Source organism: Mus caroli, unplaced genomic scaffold, assembly GCF_978045245.1.
Source record: "Mus caroli unplaced genomic scaffold, Mus_caroli_1 scaffold_8, whole genome shotgun sequence".
Classification (NCBI taxonomy): Eukaryota; Metazoa; Chordata; class Mammalia; order Rodentia; family Muridae; genus Mus; species Mus caroli.
This window is the reverse complement of record NW_028227263.1, coordinates 92,116,877-92,138,122: the sequence shown is the minus strand read 5'-3', so window position 1 is coordinate 92,138,122 and position 21,246 is coordinate 92,116,877. Positions and strand designations below refer to the sequence as shown.

Genomic DNA, 21,246 nt, shown 5'->3' with positions numbered 1-21,246 from the left:
CAAACTAACCCTGAGATTCCACCTCACACCAGTCAGAATGGCTAGGATATACATGGATTTCCATAGCCATTTTTTACAGGCTGACAATGAACTGTACCAAGTTGATCTCAGATTCTGAATCACAGTGTCCTCTTATAGCAGTGAGCAGGATCACCTATATAAAGGTGATTGTTGACTAAGTATTTCAAATTTAATCCTCATTAATAATAAGACATTTCAATTTTGATAATGCATTGTATTTTCTTACCTTCAGTCAGGTTCTTTCTGTTATTTACTATAACTATTTTAAATATTTTAAAAGTCACATACCTTCCTATATTTACATTTATTTAAGCATATAAAAAGTGAATGTGAACACATTTTAGAATGATGAGAAGCAAATGAATGTATTATAGCAAAAATTATATGTCTTTTATGCATTGTATTTGTTACAATAATATAAGGTAAAAAATAATTTTCAACGTAAGCTGTGAAATAATTCAATTTAAACTGCTAGTTTTAGGGTAGCGGGATGATGTGAAGACCATAAGATTTGCTTAATTCCTGTACTGAAGTTTTTTAAAAATGTGCACATTCATTCCTCAATGCGATGGCAAAATCATGAAATATATGCATTACTAAAAGAGCAGCTCAGAGAATAAAGCAAAGATTCCAGGTGACCAACTTCAAAGAAAGTCATTCCTGAGATGAACCTCAATGCAAAAAAGAAAGGACTCCTTTGGTTTTCTTTGATCTTCCCTGCAAAGTGATAAGAAGGAGATGAAAGGAAAGCAGTGTGATAACACCAAGTATAATGCAGTAGTTTTTCATTCAGAAATCAGATTCCCAGAGGAAGAACTCTTTATGGGAGTGAATTTTCAAGAGAAAGGACAACTTGGTCCATTCTGGGACAGGGGAGTGATCAAATCTCTACATGAGCTGTGGTAACACTGTATGTGGTATTCATACTCGCAAAACAACAGAACTAGTAAAAGGAAAAAAAAAAGGAACTAGTAATGGATTATTAAATGCAAGAAGGAAAGCAAGCCAGCTTCCAAAATAATGAAAATTCTAAAGTATTAGAAACCAGAGTGAGTTACAATAGTTTAACTACATGAACACAGAACGTGAAATAGGACAAAATATAATTAAAAGAATGGGAAAATGCATATAGAATGTTACATTGAAAATTGAAAATATTAATATTTATAATAAGCAAATTAGAAAATTACAAAATAACTTTTAAGCAAAAATAATTGGCAAAATACTGATGTTTTCTAAACAAAAATTCTTTACAGAATAAGTAACTACATGTCAAGCAATAGCTTTATATGTCCAAGGAAGCCTGAAATCATCATATACTACTCTGCTCTAAGCAGTACAACTTTACACATGCAGTGTCAAAACCCATTGGGATGCCAGTAATAGCATTGCAGAGGAAATGAGAAAATATTTTAAAAATACAATCAAAATTGTAAAGTATAACAAATATGTAAGAAATCTCCAATAAATTTTCTGCTATAAAAATGTCATATATTACAGAAATAAGACATGTTCAGACATAAGTAATTTTATGTACCCCCAAATACTAATACTATATTTATATAAAGGACTATGTGTTAACATACAGATCACTTATAGAATATAAAACCTAATATTATATTTTATATGGAAAAGTTAAAAGCTTTCTGACTCTTGGATGAAGACAAGGATGCTCATTTTCATGATTTTTACTCAACATGGTACAGGAGAGTCCTCATCTATGTAATCAGGCAAGGAAAGGGAAGAAAAAACATCCCAATTGGAGAAATTAAATTCCAAGGATCACTTTTGCAGATGTCATGATCAAATATATCAAAAGCAAAACCATCCTTACCAGAAAGACTTTTTAAGTCATGTTTGAGTGTACAAAGCTCACATGTGAGCAGTGTTCTCATATCCTGATAGTGAATTAGCAAATATGGATGATTCAGTAGTGCTTTACAATAGCTATCAATGTAAAGGAATATATCTAATAAAAGAGAGGAAATATACCAAGCAAAAATAATTTAAAAAATAATTTAGAAATATTTAAATAAATTAATATTACATAAATCAAAACAATATACAGAAATGTCTCCTATGTTCACGAAAGAAAGACTTTACATTGCTCAGTGAAAAAGTGCAGATTCAATGAAATGCCTATGCCTATTATGAAAATGTCTATGATAATCTTCAGAGGTATTTCAAAATATCTCAAAATTGATATAGACAGAGAAAATTCCCTCTTATCTAATCTTATCTAGATTAAAAAACCAACACGCAAACAGAAAAATGAAACCTAACTAAACAACTCAGGATGGTCTTGCCTTTGCCTCCTTTAAGGAGTACTACTGGAAGGGAAACCATAGTCAGAATATATCTTATGGAAAAAATAAAATTATTTTCAATAAAAGAAAAAGGGAACAATTAAAAAAATTACCACCAAACTGGAGGCATTATCAGATGTTAGTGTAAACTAATCTCCAATGATCTTATGTCAAACAGTATGATATTGATATAAAACTCAATGCACTGACCAATAGACTATATAATAAAGACAACTGCCCACTTGTTTGTTTTACAAAGATATTTGTATACTTTGCTGGAGATGCAAATCAGTCATATGTATGGTAAGCCTTGTGGATATTCCTTATATGAATAATTAATATATACGATCCAGTAGTCCTGATCTTGGGCATGTGTATTAGTTACTTTGCTTATTGATGTTTCAGCATTTCTGATAAAAGCACTTTAAGAAAAGTTGTTTTGGTCTGTTGCCTCACTTGGAGGACAGAGAAACTTGAGATGTGGTAACAGAATCATGATGAAACTGACCACCTTGTATTTACCACACTCACGAAGCACAGAGAGACTATTTCTGGTTATCAGCTTGTCAGGTTGGCTTCCTTCTTATTTTCATTGAAAATCGATTTTTAATGCAATGTGTTCTGATTATTATTTTCCCTCCCCAACTCCACCAAGATCCTTTTACTGGCCTCCCAAATCTATACCTTTACTTTCTCTCTCTATTTAGAATACAAAGAGGCATCCAACAAACATTTTTAATTACATAAATAAAAACAAATAAACCAGAAAAGGATTAAAACAATACAAACAACAAATAGAAGAAAAAGAGCCAAAGATAAAGTTCAAGAATCAAATACAGATGTGAGCACAGTACATTTGCACATGTAGAAATCTCATAAAAACACAAAACGAAAAAAGCATAATATGTATACAAAGGACCTGCAAAGTTAAAAACAGCAGAAAACTCTAACAAAGCATTATGTGACAAAGAACCTCCAAAAGTGCCATTGAGTTCATTTTGGTTTGGCCATCTACTGGTGAGCATGGGCCCTGGCCTTAAGAATGGTTTGTATATACAATGAAGACTCTGTTGCAGAAAACTAATTTTTAAGTGGTTATCAATTAGAGATAGCTTCTTCTTTAAGGATGTGGGCTTATGTCTACTTCTCTCAGCACTGGGACCCCATCTGTGCAAGACCTGCATGCTGCCAGGCTCTGTGAGTTCACATTTACATTGGTCCTTCTGTTATTAGGAAGCCTTATTTCCTTGGTGTCCTCCACCTCTTCTGGCTCTTACAATCTTTCTGCCTACTTGGCCTATCTAGTCTAAGATTCTTGGCCACATGAGGAGTGTTGGATATGGGTTTCATCTTATTAAGTGTGCCATAAATCCAATCAAATATTAATTGGTTAGTCCCAAAGGTTTTGTGCCAATATTACACTGTCCCATTTTGCAGGGAAGTCATCATTGTAGATCTAAGGGTTTTTAACTGTATTAGTGTTTACCTTTCTCCTTTAGTAACATGCAGATTGCCTTCCAGTACCATGCACACTAGTTAGTAGGAGGTGAAGACTCTATGTAGGCAACAGCTCAACTTCTCCATGTTTAAAGATTTGTGTAGATATTGTCTTCAGCAATAGGCCTAACCCTCATCAATTTGTGAAGAGCAAGTCAATACTCCTGGCAATAAAATGTGAAGTTTTTTTTGTTTTGTTTTTTGTTTGTTTGTTTGTTTGTTTTTGGCGGGGGGCGAGATTTCCCATAAAGCTCCCTTCACCAAGAACTTGATTAGGTGTAGCCCATTCCTGGAACTGGAGGCTTCATTTGGTGATGTGAGATGTTCAGTTTGGGTACCACCTCCCACATTATTTGGTTATTCTATTTAGATTGCCTTCACATATGTTTTAGGGTGCTTCTGCTGTATTAGGTCTCCAGATGACCCCCTCAAATGGCTCTTAGTTTTAGCTGTCCCTTCTCATGTTCCCTACCTCATTCATCTCCCTCTTCTTCCTGTCTGGTTTGCCCTCCCATTCCAGGAACACCCCCTACTCATTCTTCCATAGCTATCTATTCTATATGCAATTCCTATACTAACCTATCCCGCCAACATACCAGTTCCTAAATCTATACCTAACCTTTTTGTTTATATGGATTGTAGCCTGCTTATAGAAGACTCAACAGCTAACATCCACATATAATTGAACACATACCATATTTTCATTTGGGATCTGGGATCTGCTTTACTCAGGATGATATTTTTTCCTATTCAATTCTTTTAGCTGAGAATTTCATTATTTCATTCAACAATCAAGTAATATTCTATTGTATAAATGTACTACATTTTCTTTATTCATTCTTCAACTGAAGGACATTGTAGCGGTTTGAATAGGGTTGGCCCCCACAGATTCATGTGTTTGAATACTTGGCCCTGAGAGTGGCACTATTAGGAGGTGTGGCTTTACTAGAGGAGTTGTGGCCTTGTTGGAGGAAGAGTGTCACTGTGTGGGTGGGCTTTGATGTCTCCTATGCTTAGGCTCCATCCAGTGTGGAACATAGTTTCCTCTTGACACCTGGGGGAGATAGTCTCCTCCTTGTACCTTAAGATCAACATGTAGAAATCCTGGCTCCTCTGGCCAGTAGTAAGTCTACTTGACCAGCACCATGCTTCTCACCATGACAATAATTGAATGAACATCTGAAACTGTAAGCCAGCACCAATTCAATGTGTTTCTTTATAAGAGTTGCCTTGGTCATGGTGTCTCTTCATAGCAATAAACCCAAACTAATATAGATATATAGGCTGTTTCTGATTTCTGACTATTATGAATAGAGCAGCAATGAACATGGTTGAGCAAGTGTCTCTGTAGTAGGATTTAGAGCCCATTGGGCATATTCTCAAGAGTGGTATAGCTTGGCCTTGAGGTAGATTAATTACCATCTTTTTGAGACCTCCACAGTGATTTCCATAATGGCTGTGTAAGTTTGCACTCCCACCAGCAATGTGCACCCAGTCCCCCACATACTTACCAGCATAAGCTGTCATTTGTTTTATTGATCTTGGCCATTTGACTTGCACAAGATAAGATCTAAAAGTAATTTTGATTTGCATTTCCCTGATGACTAAGGAGCTGAACATTTCTTAAGTTCTTTTCAGCCATCTGTGTTTTAGTTCTTCATTATTTATTCAACTCATAGTGTGCTGCAGCCCGCATTCAGGTTGGGTCTTCCTTTCTCCATAAAACCTCTCTAGAAACTCCCTCCCAGATGAGCTTATAGGTGACTCCCCTGGGTTATCTACTTGAGATTTAAAGGAATGATACATTTTTATGGTGACCTTGGTTGAATTTTAAATTATACCCTTTTTATTCAGATGAAAAATTGTACATTTCTCTCTCTGACTCCTCCCAAAAAGTGTTGCAATACTGAAGTTTCTTATTTCTGGTCCAAAATAAAAATCTGTGAAATGCAATAACAAATTTGTTTATTCAGTTATAAAATCTGCAAGAAAAAATATTTCTGAAAATTCACGTTATTTGATCAGTAGTTCCACCTTGATACAATCATGCTCCAACACACTTTCCATGAAGACATGAGGATTTGTTTTTAACTCTGCATGCATGTTTCAGTAAGAAATCATTCAGCTCTGGGTTTGCCCTGCCCAAGCCTGGCAGACAGCAGGGATGACAAACTAGCAGGTATGACCATGATAATTAAATATATTAATGGTGTTTGGATGCATTTCATGACTCCTGTTAACTTTTATGGCTTAACTTGTCCTGGGTGAGACATAATTCTAAAGCAAGACTTGCCTCAAAGCTTTTATTCTCAGCAAACATAAAGAAGCACTGTTCTTGCAAATGCTTAGTATTTTTTTCTCTGAAAACCATTACTGAAGTAAATACTAGGAATGCTTATTTCTGCAGGGATGTTAAGTCCTGCTGGGATTCTAAGGAAGTGATCTCAAAATGCTAATATTTTAAATATTCTGAATATATTTGAGTTTTTATATTCTCCAGATTTTATGTCTGCGTGGAGTATTTAAAGAATTATAGGCTTGACACAGTAATCTATTTCAGTATATTCCTAATCATTGTGAAGTTTAGCTATCACAAACATACTGAATATCAATATATGAGAATTTGGCATCGGTGATAAAGATATATATGGAACTAACATTGCTCTTTCATGATTTAAAGTTCTTGTTGCCACAAAAAAATACTTATGTAGAGCTAGTTATAAATTCTGTCCATCAGTAGGCATATTCAGGTTTTTATAGACTTATAGAATTTTAATAACATCATACATGATCTTCCAGGTAATTCTTTTGTTTTACCAATGTCCTTGAATTCTGTACCTAATGAAGCTTCAAGAATGTAGTATAGCTGTTTCAGCTCTTGAAGAGCTGAAACTCCATATGGAATCATTCTTAAACCCCTCTATCTATATGACCACTCTATCAGGTATTTCTATATGCTGACTTCATTTAGCCTCTCTGAAACATTCTCTCTTCTTGCATATCATCTTAGCATATTTAACTTATCACAACCTAAATGAGAGTCAATAACATATTCCATTTGCCTGAGCTACAGAGCAGCTGATTCTCTTTGGGAACCTTAGCTGAAACATGATAGAAAATGCAATAGATGCTACTACATTTTGCAGTCAAAATTAGGGGAAATTTTTATGGTGTTGTGGGTTTCTCATACACATTACCTTAAAAATATGATAGTGGAAGTATCATGAAAGGATGGATGTAGAGGGTAAAGCTTAATATTAGCCTGTTCTATTCATGGGAACACAAATTATTTAATCCACTATGTTTGGAGTTATATCAGTTACAGTACTCTTCATCACCTTGATTGATTTCATTGTACCAGTAACTCAGATTTAATTAGTTTCATAGCTAATTAAAAAATAATGTAGATAAATTGGTGTTGAGTAAAATAAACATGAATAATAAATTTCACTAAAATTAAAATGTTTTTTGAAAACGTACATAAATTTTAATTCAATGAGCATGCTTTTTGTAATAATATAAAATGAACAAATTGAACAAAGATGAAGGAAATAAAGGGTTTTTTTTAACTGAAGGCTTTAATCCTTTCTTTTTCAGTATTTACATTAACACTATGATAATTTTAGTATACTCAAATTGATATAAAGTAAAAAAAATGATAATGTTTTATTTGTTTTCAGATTAATTTTTTGAAGACTGAAGTGGAAAGAAAGAGCAAAATGATCCGTGACTTACAGAATGAGGTAATTTTCATGTTATAGGAAAACTGTATATTAATTAAAGACACACAGAAAAATGCAAATAGGAATCTACCAGAAGTTTGAGAATTTTAATTCTGAGTTGATCTTGTTACACACTAACAGAGAAGAAAAATAATGGTAAGAGTTACTATCTCATAGCCGCAATGAGCTTAAGAAATAAAAGGAATTTCATTTCATTGATTTTTATTTTTCAAGATAATTGGAAACTATCTGTAGGTATGAATATTAAAGCCTGTTTTTAATTTGTCATTCTCTACATGCAGAGAAACCCCTATCAATGATAATCATCACAGTGTTTCTACTTGTCATAAAATCATAAGGAATGATACATGCAAAATTTTCAAACAAGAAAGTTTAAGTTTCTTAAAAGGAGCCTGTGAATTAAGCTAAGAGAAAAAAAAAAAAAAACAAAACGAAATGTCAATGAACACTGTTATAGAGAAAACTCTAGTAAATTAAAGAACACCCATTTCAGTTCAACTCTGTAAATATGTGGCTGTAAATCTCTCTAAGGTAATCATTCCATCTTCTTGCCTCAGTGAGCACAGTGCTGTGGAGGGGATAAGGGATTTTATGATGTGATGGGCTGCTGCAGGTCACTATTCCTAATGCATTCCCATACTGCCTGTAGATGAATAGGTTGTAAGTTTTACCTCACATATAACCTGAATCCAAAACGTGATTGGGATATTTTAATAGTATTTCCTCACAGCATTCTAACTTTATTCATGGTGACTTTCCTCTCTTGGAATGTCTTTTGATCAGCACATTATTATGCATAATTTGTACCTAGCATTTAAAGCATCCGATGAATCATCCACATAAATGCCTACAAGCTACAAGGGTAAGTACCACTGACCAAGCAGAACTTAGATGCCTCAAAGATCTGGAGGCAATGTGTCAGAAATTAAATTAGTATAGTTCAAAGCTGCCTGATGGTTTGGGACATAATCCCTTCCTGTTTCCTCCTAGCATTTGCTGTCTCATGACCTTCCAGGGAATTTTCTGATTTGGGACAGTATCACTCCAGCTCCTGCTTGTGTCTTCATAGGGACTCTCCTCTGTAACCACAGTCTTTATTTATTATCTTCTTTATACATAAAAATCCATGACTTAGCTTTAGTACCAACTCTACTCTGCTATGACCTTTTGTTATAATTAATGATCTGTGTATAAATCCTCGTTCTAAGTTAGTTCACATTCTGAGTTTTCACATGGATGTGAATACAGAATTGGCAGTCTTTAAACCATTCTACTTGTTTAAGTATTCTGGTGGCTGGATGGAAGCAGCTAAGATGGCCTATTCGGCCATCACTGGAAAGAGAGGCCCATTGGACTTGCAAACTTTATATGCCCCAATATAGGGGAATGCCAGGGCCAAAAGAATGGGAATGGGTGGGTAGGGAAGTGGGGGGCACTATGGGGGACTTTTGGGATAGCATTGGAAATGTAATTGAGGAAAATATGTAATAAAAAATATTAAAAATTAAAAAAAAAGAAATATCATTGAGTGTAAGCCTGGGTGTCTTTGGAAAGAAATAAGGAATTTGAATGTATGCATTTGACAAACCATTAACAAACAATGGTTTGTTTCTTGTAAATAAAAATGATTTCTAGTTATTAATTCATGTGAAAAGGGTGTTAAATTTTGGTGGTTTATTGTTGCTGGGTGCAATTTCAACCAAGCTAACTAGAAAAGAGTTTGTTTTACTCTTTGAATCAAGGCTGGAAGTATCTGTGGTAAGAGGCTCTTCAGTAAAGGGGATGTAATCAAAATGGTCAAAGTATAATACAGTTTCATAGCAAAGGAATTTCCATTGGGCAAGCGTGTAGTATTTTGACTTGGTGGAGTTAAGGCAAGGATGGTGATTCTCTCTCAGGAGAGTTTACAATCTGCATTAGACACCAGAAATAAATTCATGTTGTGAGCAACTAATTCCACCACATGGATCAGTACAGAAAACCCCAGTGCAATTCTTGCATGTGAATCTTGAATCTTAGTCTATCAATTTTGGAGTCCATCTGTGTTCACAACCATATCTGCATGATTTTTTTCTTATCTGATAAATGCCCATAATTCTCCATTGAAAAGTAAACATGAAACCTTGGTTAAGTATCCTTTGTTAAAGCCACTTTACCTGTCATATACTTTAAATTGGTACTTTAGAGCATGTGAAAACAATATATATTGGGCACTTGGACCTTAGAAATCCCTCAACAAAGGTAAGCAATTACAGACATTATGGTCATTAGATTTTGAGGCAATTGACTAAACAATCTGTTGGGCTTTGCACAATCATTTTCTTAGTAGTGACTTAAGCAACCAAAACTTCATAAACAAAAATACCAAATGTGACCTCTATCATTTATTCACAGACATCCTCCATGTCCTCTCGTGTTTCTTTTCAAACCAAACAAAAGTCCCAACTACCCAATTCACACCCCCCACCATAGAACCAAGGAATAAGAATTTTCTCAGCTTGTTCTGACAGAAATCTCCAAGATTCTAAATTACTGACATGCCTGCAGCAATCAATGCATCATGGAAAATTGATCGTTCAGTTAGTTCTGTCTTATTCCCATTTCTGTCCTTAGGTTCTATAACGTTCATTCAACTTAAACCAAATAGATTTCCCTTGAGATAGAAGGGTTCATTATAGAGGATACCCGAGTTACCAAAGAAAATACATCTGGAAAAACATTGACACCTCTGTTACCTCCTGACTGTCAAACTCCGTTCCATGGTAAACACCAGACCTCAGAGGGTAAATCATAGTTTAGCAATTTGTGACTCCCAACTCAAGCAGAATACACGGAATCGCTGTATCTTTGTTAGCACTGCTACCTTATCTAGAATTCCTCCTCATTCTAAGTAGGTTAGGAATCTGTACTCTTTCTGTTGTTTGTTTCTTTCATATATTTGTTATCTCTACATCAGTGGTGGCAGGGAACTTCAGACAATTGCCTCTACCTCTTTTTTTATTTTTTATTAGGTATTTTCCTCATTTACATTTCCAATGCTATCCCAAAAGTCCCCGGTACCCTCCCCCACCCACTCCTCTCCCCACCCACTCCCACTTCTTGGCCCTGGGGTTCCCCTGTACTGGGGCATATAAAGTTTGCATGTCCAATGGGCCGCCTCTACTTTTTTGTGTCTTGAAAATATGGAGAGCTGATTTCAGTTTGGTCTTCCAGGTTTCATCACTCCCTTGTAGTACTTCACATCTATCCCCGTTGCCCCCCAAGCTGTGTGCATCTGTACATCCCAGAACAGCATCATCGCTCCTCAAAGGACCCACACACACATTGCTTTTGTGTCGCAGCTTGTCATGGTTTTTACCTTTTTGTTGTTTTGCATATATTTTCCTTTATTTTAGTTTGAAGAGTTTTTAAAATTATTTTATTTATTTACATTCCAGCCGTGGCCCCCTCCCCCCTCCCACAGTTCTTCCTTTTTCCCTTGCCTCTAAGAGGCTGCCCCACCCACCAGGCATCCCCTACTCTGGGGCCTCAAGTTTCTGGAGAATTAGGCGCATCTTCTCCCACTGAGGTTAGACCAGGCAGTTAGACCTGGCTACACTCCCAGCCACCACCACCACCACCCCCGCATTCACACACACACACACACACACACACACACACACACACACACACAGAGACGGGGGGTGCTCAGACTGGCCCATGTATGCTGCCTGCTTGGTGGCTCAGTCTACGGGGAGGGGGGGGGGTGCTCAGACTGGCCCATGTATGCTGCCTGCTTAAGTTCCCCACAGGAGTCTCAGACCTCAGTCCAACGGTTGGCTCTAAGTATCTTAAGTGTCTCAATCAATTGCTGGTTGGGCCTCTCAGAGGACAGCCAATCTCTTGTCTGTAAACACATCATCACACCCTTAATAGTGTCAGGTTCTACCCTCTTAGTGGAACCTCAGTTACTCCTTCCTCAAGCACATGGACTAAATACAGGAGAGTTAAGGGGTTACAAACTATTAGAGATTCAAGAAAAGAAAATTTATGCGAAATTTGATCCAGAAAACCTAAGAAGCTAGAAGGAGTACATCTTCCTTGCAGGACAGATGAACGAACGTTATGTGTGAAATGTTAGAGAAAAAAGCTAAAAGATCACAAATACAAAAATACTACTCAGAGCACCTGTAATAAAAACTCGATTTCACTATCATAAAAATTATCTTTGTACTATACATAAATAAAAATCCATGAAGCCACAATTTAAGAAAACCTGTAGCCTCAAAAATTCCATGCATAATAGAAATCCTTGCATCTCTGATTGACACTCCATAGGAATTAATGTTTCTGGATTGGGTTACAAAGTCATTGACTATGCATTCCTTCTTATTCTACACTGTTCAGCAGTAAGCGGCACATTGCATGAAATCCACCTATTAATATATATTAAGGTTTAATACATTTATATTAACAATACAAACGTTGATTCTTTTTAACTACAAAAAATGAATGCTAATTTTTTAGCATTATATCCTCCATGAATTTTCTTGACCATGTTAGACAGGTGGTAAATTTTTGTTGGGTAATAATGAATATTCCTTAACTAGACTTTATTTTTCATAATTTGAGTGGATTGGGACACTTTCAATAGCTCATAATAATAAGATTACAAAATTATGAGGATTGATTCTTCTAATTTTTTCCTGTACATATACAATACATGTGACATACAAATGAACCTACAAGTAAATACATAAGATAAATTTAAAATGTATAGAGTAGTTCAAAATCAGGAATAATCAAAGATGTGCATTTTAATCTGTTCTACGAAAATTTATCTCTGCCTCTTGCTTACGACAAGGAGAGGCAAATCTTACATTCAGTCATGTGTTTCATTTAAAAAGCAAAATTAAAATAAAAAATAGAAAACAAAATAAAATGAACGAAGGAAGGAAGAAAGCATAGGAGGAAATAAAGGGGGAAACAATGATTGTTGTGAGTTGAGAGACAAGATATTGGATTCCTCTAATGATTTACTTTTAAGTGTCTGTATGTGTCTGTATGTGTGTGTGTGTATGTGTGTGTGTGTGTATGTATATGCTGTAGTATGTGTGGTGTGTGTGTGTGTGTGTGTGTGTGTGTGAGACATATGTGTAGGTACCCTTGGAGGCGAGAAAAAAGTTCTGGATGACTTGGAATTGGAAATATGTGTAGTGTTATCTATTCACTAGGGTCCTGGAAATAGAATTCATATACTCTGCAAGTAGGATACATTTTCTATTTACCAAGCAACATCTCCAAATTCCATGAGAGAATTTTTGCCTACATCAGTGACTGAGTCACTTTAACCTATGAATTTTACTAGGAAGATATTGAATTTTAAAAATCCAGATGACTCATTAAATTTCAGTTGTAAAAGTCAATAATTTTGTACATTTCATTTATAGAAACAACAATATATAACTTGGTTGATGATCTTCAAGAAAACTCAGTGTGAATTCCATTGAAATGAATGATCATGGGTATAACAAGCAGTTGCCTAGGTTACTTTAAATGATGTTTGGATTTATCTAGAGTTTTTCTGAATATCAAGAAATCCTTCTACTTATTTATTCTTTTATAAAATGAATGTCAACCTTATCTGTTCTGCCTTCAGTATATGTTCTGGAAATGTGAACTATCTTCAGTTATAATAATCATCAACCAAACAATTTTTATACTTGCATCTAGTCACATATATTTATGGGACCAAATTGTGCTTTACAAATCTATACAGTTTTCTGGTTTATCTACAGTTAGCAACTCTGCCTTTGGAAGAGGCAGAAACTCACCCCTTGAGAGAGAAAAGGGATTGCTGGAGGAATCTCACACTTCATGATTTTGACCAAATGATTTCTAAACTTTGTCATGTTTTCTTCTAGGACCACAGAATGTGTTTCTTTTGTGACTCAATTGTTTTAGTCAGTATCCTATTGCTAAGTTGAGACACCGTAGCCAAAGCAACTCTTATAAAACAAACTATTTAACTGGGTATGACTTACAGTTGTAGAGATTTAGTCCATTGTCATCTTGGCAAGCATTATGGCAGCATGCAGGCAGAAATGATTATGGTGCTAGAGAAGTAGCCAGATCCACAGCAGGAAGAAAGAGCAAGCCACTAGGCCTGGCTTGTGCTTTTGAAAGCTAAACTGGTACCATGGAGTAGGGTATTGCTGTGAAAGGCTTTAGTGTTCTTCTTGTTGGTAGAAAATAGACTTTGGTATTTTTGATTAAGAAAGCATTTGAATGCCTGGAGGAGGCTTAACAGGCTGTACTAGTGGTAGCATAAAAGACAGTGGTGGTGTTGTGAGCAATATTGATAATGACAGCCTCAAGGTGTTTCAGAGGAGAATGATATTAATAAGTGGCCTAGAAACCATCCTTGTAATAGTTTGGCTTTCTCCCTTTGTCATACACACACACACACACACACACACACACATACTCACACATATATATATATGTATATATATATATATGCATATATGTGTATATATATATATATATATATATATATATATATATATATATATACTCCTAAGACTAAATTAAAGAGTTTTGGATTAATGCTATCAACAGAGGAGATTTCAAGACAGTCTGGTAGCCTGGTATTGATTGTGTCACATGGCTATTTTTATACAGATCTATAATGAAAATAAAAGCAAGCTGAATAAGGAAAAATATAGAATTTTATAAATGTAACTTTTATTAACCAGATGTCATTGTCTTCTCACAAGCTTACTGCTGCATATATTCATCCATTTGAGCTCTCTCTAATCTCTGGCTGGCTGGATCAACTCAGTTATTCTGGCTCAAAATCCTCTCCAAGCTGACTGATTCAAACTAACTTCTCTTGGCTTCTCTGAATTGCTCTGCTTGGCCTCAAACTAATTCTGGCAATTTGTTCTAATCTTCTGGATCCCTCTTTTTCTTTGGATTCAACTACCTCTGCTGACCTGAACTGAAATGCACAAACTGAACTCCACCACACTGACTCACTCAACTCAACTCAACTCCCTCAACTTTCTGAACTGAATTGACTGAACTGAACTGACTGAACTGAACTCCACTGTATTGCCTGGTCTTAACTGAACTTCACTCACTGAACTACACCCTCCCTCTCTGCACTGCTCTTTCCTCTAAAAAAGATTCATTGTTTGGGACTGAAGATGTGTACTAAGGGCATGTCTGTTTTCCAGCCAGAGAGATTACAGGTGTGTGGCATGTCTTCATCTCAGCCAGGTCACACAGATCTAGGTTTTTAGATGTGATCCCTTACCAGAGCATCCATGTTGCTAGATTAAAATTTAGCTATAAAATGTACAGTTGGAGGAGAAACAGAACACCAGGAAATAGAGATAAACTCAGTGTTCAAAAGATAAAACATTTAAAGAAAAGCCTGATGCTAAGTGAAATAACAGTAATGGTAACTTCAGGGCAAGACCCACCCAGCTACAATCCCAACTTGTGAAAAAGAATTAAAGTTAGTGAAAGGGGATTAAATAAAAGTTTAAGCAATGAAGAAAACTCTAAAGAAACCAGGAAGCTGGAGAAAATATATTTGAACAATGGGGCCATGTTCCAGCCCCAGCAAGCAGAGGAATCTGGCAGTTTCAGATACATGGTTCTGGCTTTACAATCAAGATTATTAGACAGGGATTGTGAAATCTCCTTCCATGACTAAGAAAAGGACCTAAAAACAGGCATGTATTTGGGATATCCCTCCCGGAGTCTCAGAGAGGTCATTGTGTGAAGTTCTGAAAGTGAAGCCTGAATGTTGTTGGAGTCCCAAGATGTTGATGATGGCAGAGTCATAAGATACCTGCCAAGGAAAGCTGCTAACAGAGTGTGGAACCAATCCAAGAGAAATAATTGTGTTGCAGTCAACAAAGCGGAAAGGAGTTGGAGATCTAAAGAACACTTTGACATCAGATATAGAGATACAGTGTTTGGAGTTTGCGCGGCACTTTTCACTCTTGACTTTGGTCCAGTATTTCCTCACCAAACTACCTTTCCTACCTTGTGGAATTGTAATGTACATCCTGTGCCATTGTATGTTGGAAGTATGAGATCTGCTTATTTATTTTGATTTTAGAAAGGGTTACAATTCAGATTGCCTTTAATCTCAGAAGAGGCATTAAACTTTGGACATTTGAAGTTGGACTGAAGTTCATTTTGTGTTAAGATATGGTTACTAGCCTCTGGAGCTCAGTGAGTGGAATATGAGTTTGAATAAGAATGGCCCCATAGCTTCATACATTTCACTGCTTGGTCTTCAGAGAGTGAAAGGGATTAGGAGGTGTGACATTGTTGGGGTAGGTGTGGCCTTGTTGGAGGAAGTATGTCACTGGCTAGTATAGGTTTTGCAGTTTCAAAAGTCCAAGCCAGGCCCAATGTCTCTTCCTGCTGCCTGATGGTTCTGGATGTAGAACTCTCAGACACACCTCCAGTACCATGCTTGCCTTCATGCTGCAATGCTTCCCACCATGATAACAGTGGGCTTAATCTCGGAAACCGTAAGCAAGTCCTGATTAAATGCTTTTCTTTAAAGAAGTTGCCATGGCCATCGTGTCACTTCACATTAATAAAACACTGACTAATACACAAATTTTGGCTATTTCATAAGTAGCAGCAGGAAAATTAGTAGATAGAGTTGGGACTGACATAATGACAAGGTTATCATTACTGTAAATAATTTAAGTGTGCTGTATGGTGCTAGTACATGATATTTCCTTGGGAGTCTATTCCAATTCACCCCAGGTAAATAGGACAAAGATAGGGCAAAGAAATGATTCTGTTCAAATCTAGCTGGGTGAGTCAATAACTCTAACTAGGTTGCTTGTGTGACCACAGGGATAGAGTTAGTTGTTCATAGGGAAATTTGTGACTCAGGCAGATCCCTCATTCAAAAAGCCCAACCTAGTCTAGGTAATGAATCACAAAAGTCAGTGTTCACTATCCACCTTGGGGAAAACTCTACTGAGGTTTCCCCTTCTTAGGGAATTGCTTATTGCCTACATGCTGCACAGATCATGGCATAGGGCTTTCTTCCTCTTATGAGTTTTATGAGCTTCCCTGAGCCTCCTGAGCTGCCTTCTCCTCAAGAGGGTGTGATTCAATGTAGACCAAAGAGCCACAAAACAATGGCAAATTCTATGAACTGTTACTAATTATGATACTTACTTGAAATGTTAGCAAGCATTCCATTTCTTCAGGACAAAACTTATTATTTTTTTCTTTTTTTGGTACAATGCCCATGTATTTACCACAGTTTTCCCTGTCTTAGGTACAAACCTTTACAGGAAGGAAATAAGATGAAATGTTGTCCCAAGACATGTTTGACATTTGTCTAGTTTGGGGGAAAATAAAACTGACAAAGCCAGTAAACCAGCAAAGTAGTAGAGTAATGTGTAATACAGATGTGCTGTATTCCTTTTTTTCTTTTTTTCTTAATTAGATTTTTTTAAATTTACATTTCAAATGTTATCCCCTTTCCTGGTTTTCCCTCCAAAATCTCCCTGTCCTATCACCACTCCCCCTCCTCACCAACCCATTCATTCCCCCTTCCCTGTCCAGGCATTTCCCTACACTGGGGCATCCAACCTTCTCAGGACCTCTTCTCTTGTTGATGTCCAACAAAGTCATCCTCTGCTACATATAGGACTGGAAACATGGGTCCCTCCCATGTGTCTGTACTTTTTGGTTGGTGGTTTAGTCCCTGGGAGTACTGGTACTGGATGGTTTATGTTGTTGTTCCATCTGCAGGGCTGTAAGCTCCTTCAGCTCCTTTGATCCTTTCTGTATCTCCTCCATTGGGGACCTTGTGTTCAGTCCTATGGTTAGCTGAGAGCACCCACCTCTGTATTTGTATTCTGAGCAGCAAATTTGCTTGTCAATCCTGATAAAACACCTAAAAGGTCAACTTTCTTTCTCTGTGTTATTCAGAGTCCAGATCCACAGTCCATGAATCAGTGTGGAACAGTTCTAGAGGCTCTTCTGAGTCCAGTCATCATAAATAGGTATCACAGATAGGTGTGACACAGCCAGGGAGGCCCTTCTGGGCTCAGTCATCCTAACCTGCTTAGTAAGTGCTTCTGCTCTTTAAACTTAACCAGACACTAACATACTTTATCAGTTGCTTCACTTTCCTTTCCTCTCCTTCCTTCTGTCAGAATATTTTTAATTTGATCATAATTTGGTTTGTTAACAAGGTAATGACAGATTTATGTGAACCTCAGAGAAATCTAAACATGCACTGATATCTAGACTATTTTATCATCATTAAAATAGGATAAATCTATCACAATTGGTGTTTCAGGACAATACTGTATCCTTATTTGCTTTATTTTATGTTTGATAGGTACAACACACACACACACACACACACACACACACACACACACACACACACACACACACTGAGTGGAACAAATTTCTTTACCAGTCTCTGGCCCCTGGGCACCAAAATATTCCTAAAATGTACTCTCCCTCTTGTTCTTTCTCTTGCTCTCTCTTCCTTCCCGCAATTCTGTACATGTGTGTATGTGTGCACGAATGTGTAGAAGATTTTATCATCATTAACACAGGATAAATCTATCCCAATTGGTGTTTCTAAACAATACTGTATCCTTATTTTTTATATTATGTTTTATAGTTACAACTCTCCCCCCCCCCCCCACACACAAACATACATACATATAAACATGCATACACACATACAAATATACATACAGAAACACACACACACACTTAATGGAACAAGGTTCCTTACCAGTCTCTGGCCCCTGGGCATCAAAATATTCCTAAAATGCACTCTCCCTCTTGCTTTTTCTCTTGCTCTTATTTGACTACCCAAATCCATGCATGCGTATGTGTGCATGGACACGTAGAAGATATTAAACGATAGGTAAAAAGAGAAAACTTAAAACTTCCATTTCCACCATTGTTTTCCAATTTACATTACTGAAAAGAACTTCATGTTACTCAATGCTTTGGATTAACCATAAGCTATCCACCATGTCATAGGGAAGCACACTTAGCATGCTGTCTTGTGGAGCAGAACAAAGTATCACGGACCTCATGAGTACAGATGCAAAACTTTCTTTATAGGATATTATAAGGTACTTTTTAATGCTATGTTCCCTGAGTGAGTTTAAAATACGTTCATTTTTCTCTTTATTCAGTTCATTTTCATCAATATACATATTACAAATATTTGTGATATTTGGTAAAAGTCTTTACTTTATAATGGAGTCTTTGAGGATTTCCTGTGAATGCTCAAGGCAACGACAATGAATTTCAGAGCAACCCATGCCTGTGTGCTTAATGCTCTTGACCCTATTAAATTTCTTTAAGCATCCCATCTTGCATAAGCTTTCACTGAGTCTGTCTCACAAAGGTAAAGTGCTGCTGCCCTTTCATCTCAAAGCCAAAGAGAAGATATTATCCAAGAGTAATGAACCAGAATAGGTTTATCACAAAAGCAGACACTTTGTCTGAAGCCATCAAACCAAACTCACACTCATGGAGAGAATCATCCTCTGAAACAGCAACAGAGAGTGTTTTCATATGCAAGGAGGCTTCTTTCACCACATGCTGCTACCCTAGAAGTGTGCACTCCAGGGGAGTACAGAGTCTTGTCTTTATTACTTATTTATGCAATATTTTTGAAATATTTGTGTGTATGTTCCAAAATGTATTTTGTATTCTACATGTACATAGATAGATGTATCAAGTCTCCAGATGGCACATTGAACTCACTTGGAATCAATCCTTGAGGAAATTCTTTAAATTGCCAGAGCTGAGTGAAAATGTCAAGTCATGTCTGCTTTTCAGTCCTCTCTACCTCATAGCTGACTTCCTCCTTACACTTACCCACCCTTCTGCTCACTCTCGCCTTGAAGTGTGCTGCCATACTGCCTAGCTCCTCTGGGATGGCTCAAACCTACACTTTGGACTAAGCCCACTCTTTTCCTACCATAGAAGCCTCCCACTCGTATCAGATCACTATCTCTAGTGTAGGCCTGCACCTCCGGACCCTAGAGGCTGATGACTCAACCTTCCCAAGACCTTGTGCCCTAGCTGCTGACAGCACAATGAGGAATGGACGTGAACTAGAAGACAACAGAGAAAAGGATCAGCAAGAGATGTGCTAACCCTGGGATGGTGTTTGCTCAGGCAAACAAGAAACAGCTAAAAAAGAATAAGTCTATAGTAAAAAGAGAACAAAAGCAATGAGAACAATGATATGTAGAAGTTAATTTAAGATGTGAAGATAGTATCCAGTAAAGAGCATTACTAAACCAAACTCAAATTGAAATGATGTTGGAAGCTTAAAAACCCAATAAGCCAAGTTAAAACCTCAGTGGATACCCTCATGAATAGAATAAATCATATAGAAAACATAGCTAGCAAACAAAATAGATGTGTGTGTGTGTGTGTGTGTATGTGTGTGTGCATGCATGCATACATGCGTGTGTGCATGAGTGTGTGCGTGCATGTGTGTGTCTGAGGGTCTGCCTGTCTGTCCCCTAACTATAAGGAAGAAAGATGACTATACAGATACAAGCAGCCTATAAAACCCAACAATTACATGACCAGAAAAGAAACTTTCCCTGACATATTATAGCTTTTGCCCTTTTTGTGGTTTTATGTGTCCTCCTAAATATAGATATTGGAGACTTGGTCACTGAATCAGTAGTGTAGGGATCTGAAGACCTAGGAGTGCAGTTAATATACTAGTGCTCTGTGTAGTGAACATTTCATGACAGATGGGAAAGAGTTTAAGATATATTATCCCTCCTGCTCTCTTGTGTCTTTCCTTCCTCTATTCTTTCTCTTCCTCTCTCCCTCTATCTCTCTCTCTCCCTTTCTCCCCTGCCACTGTCTGTTTTTCTTTCTTTCTCTTTCTTCCCTTCTTTCTTCCTTTCTTCCTTCCTTTCTTCCTTCCTTCCTTCCTTCTTTCCTTCCTTCCTTCCTTCCTTCCTTCCTTCCTTTTTTCTCTACTTCTACAAGGGGATTTTACACGTTGAAAAATCTGGACAGATGTTGCCCACTTCAAACAGGCTCTCCAAACTGTAACATTCTAGAATTCTGATCCATAAACTTTCTTTTTAAAGTGAATTTTTCATCTGGTGAAAATTTATAGCACCATTAAATGAAGTACAGTATCTGTCTGCAAAGCATGTGTATAAAGGTGAAGATGTGAGTGGGCACAGTTAGATCTGGGTAGAAATTTCCACATACACACCCTAACAAAATCAAAAGAAAGAAGAATCCTTGAGTTCCTACTTATGCCAACCAGCCATTGTGTAAGGAGGTAGGGGGCCGAAGTTTAAGAGAGGTGACCTTACCTAAGAAATGGTTTTATTTTTAAATATTTCCCAGAAATAGTGTACCAATTCCAAAGTCCTGTGGCCTAATTTGAGATAAGAGGAAAAAAAATAATTGGTTTGCAGTCATTGCATTCCCTCTGGGAAAATAACTAAGGAAGATTTTTATGATAGAGAAAATATAAATCTCAAAGACACTGCAGTAAGAGTGCACATTCCCAGCTAAGCAAGAGCTGTAGGGCAGACTTTCCACGGACAGGTCTGTTTCCATATGAGAGCTATTATTTAGAAGGTGTCTGCATTTAAACTTGTTTCAAATACTTTTTT

General features: G+C 36.8%; 1 protein-coding gene across 4 annotated transcripts in view; it reads left to right on the top strand.

Moving 5' to 3' along the window:
- Luzp2 (leucine zipper protein 2) overlaps nucleotides 1-21,246 on the top strand; it is a 393,196-nt gene that overhangs the window by 205,358 nt on the left and 166,592 nt on the right. For all 4 annotated transcript variants that reach the window (XM_029479976.1, XM_021168299.3, XM_029479978.2 and 1 more), the window contains one exon: nucleotides 7,505-7,567. In XM_029479976.1, the coding sequence (XP_029335836.1) occupies nucleotides 7,505-7,567 (63 nt within the window). The remainder of the gene's footprint in view (nucleotides 1-7,504; nucleotides 7,568-21,246) is intronic.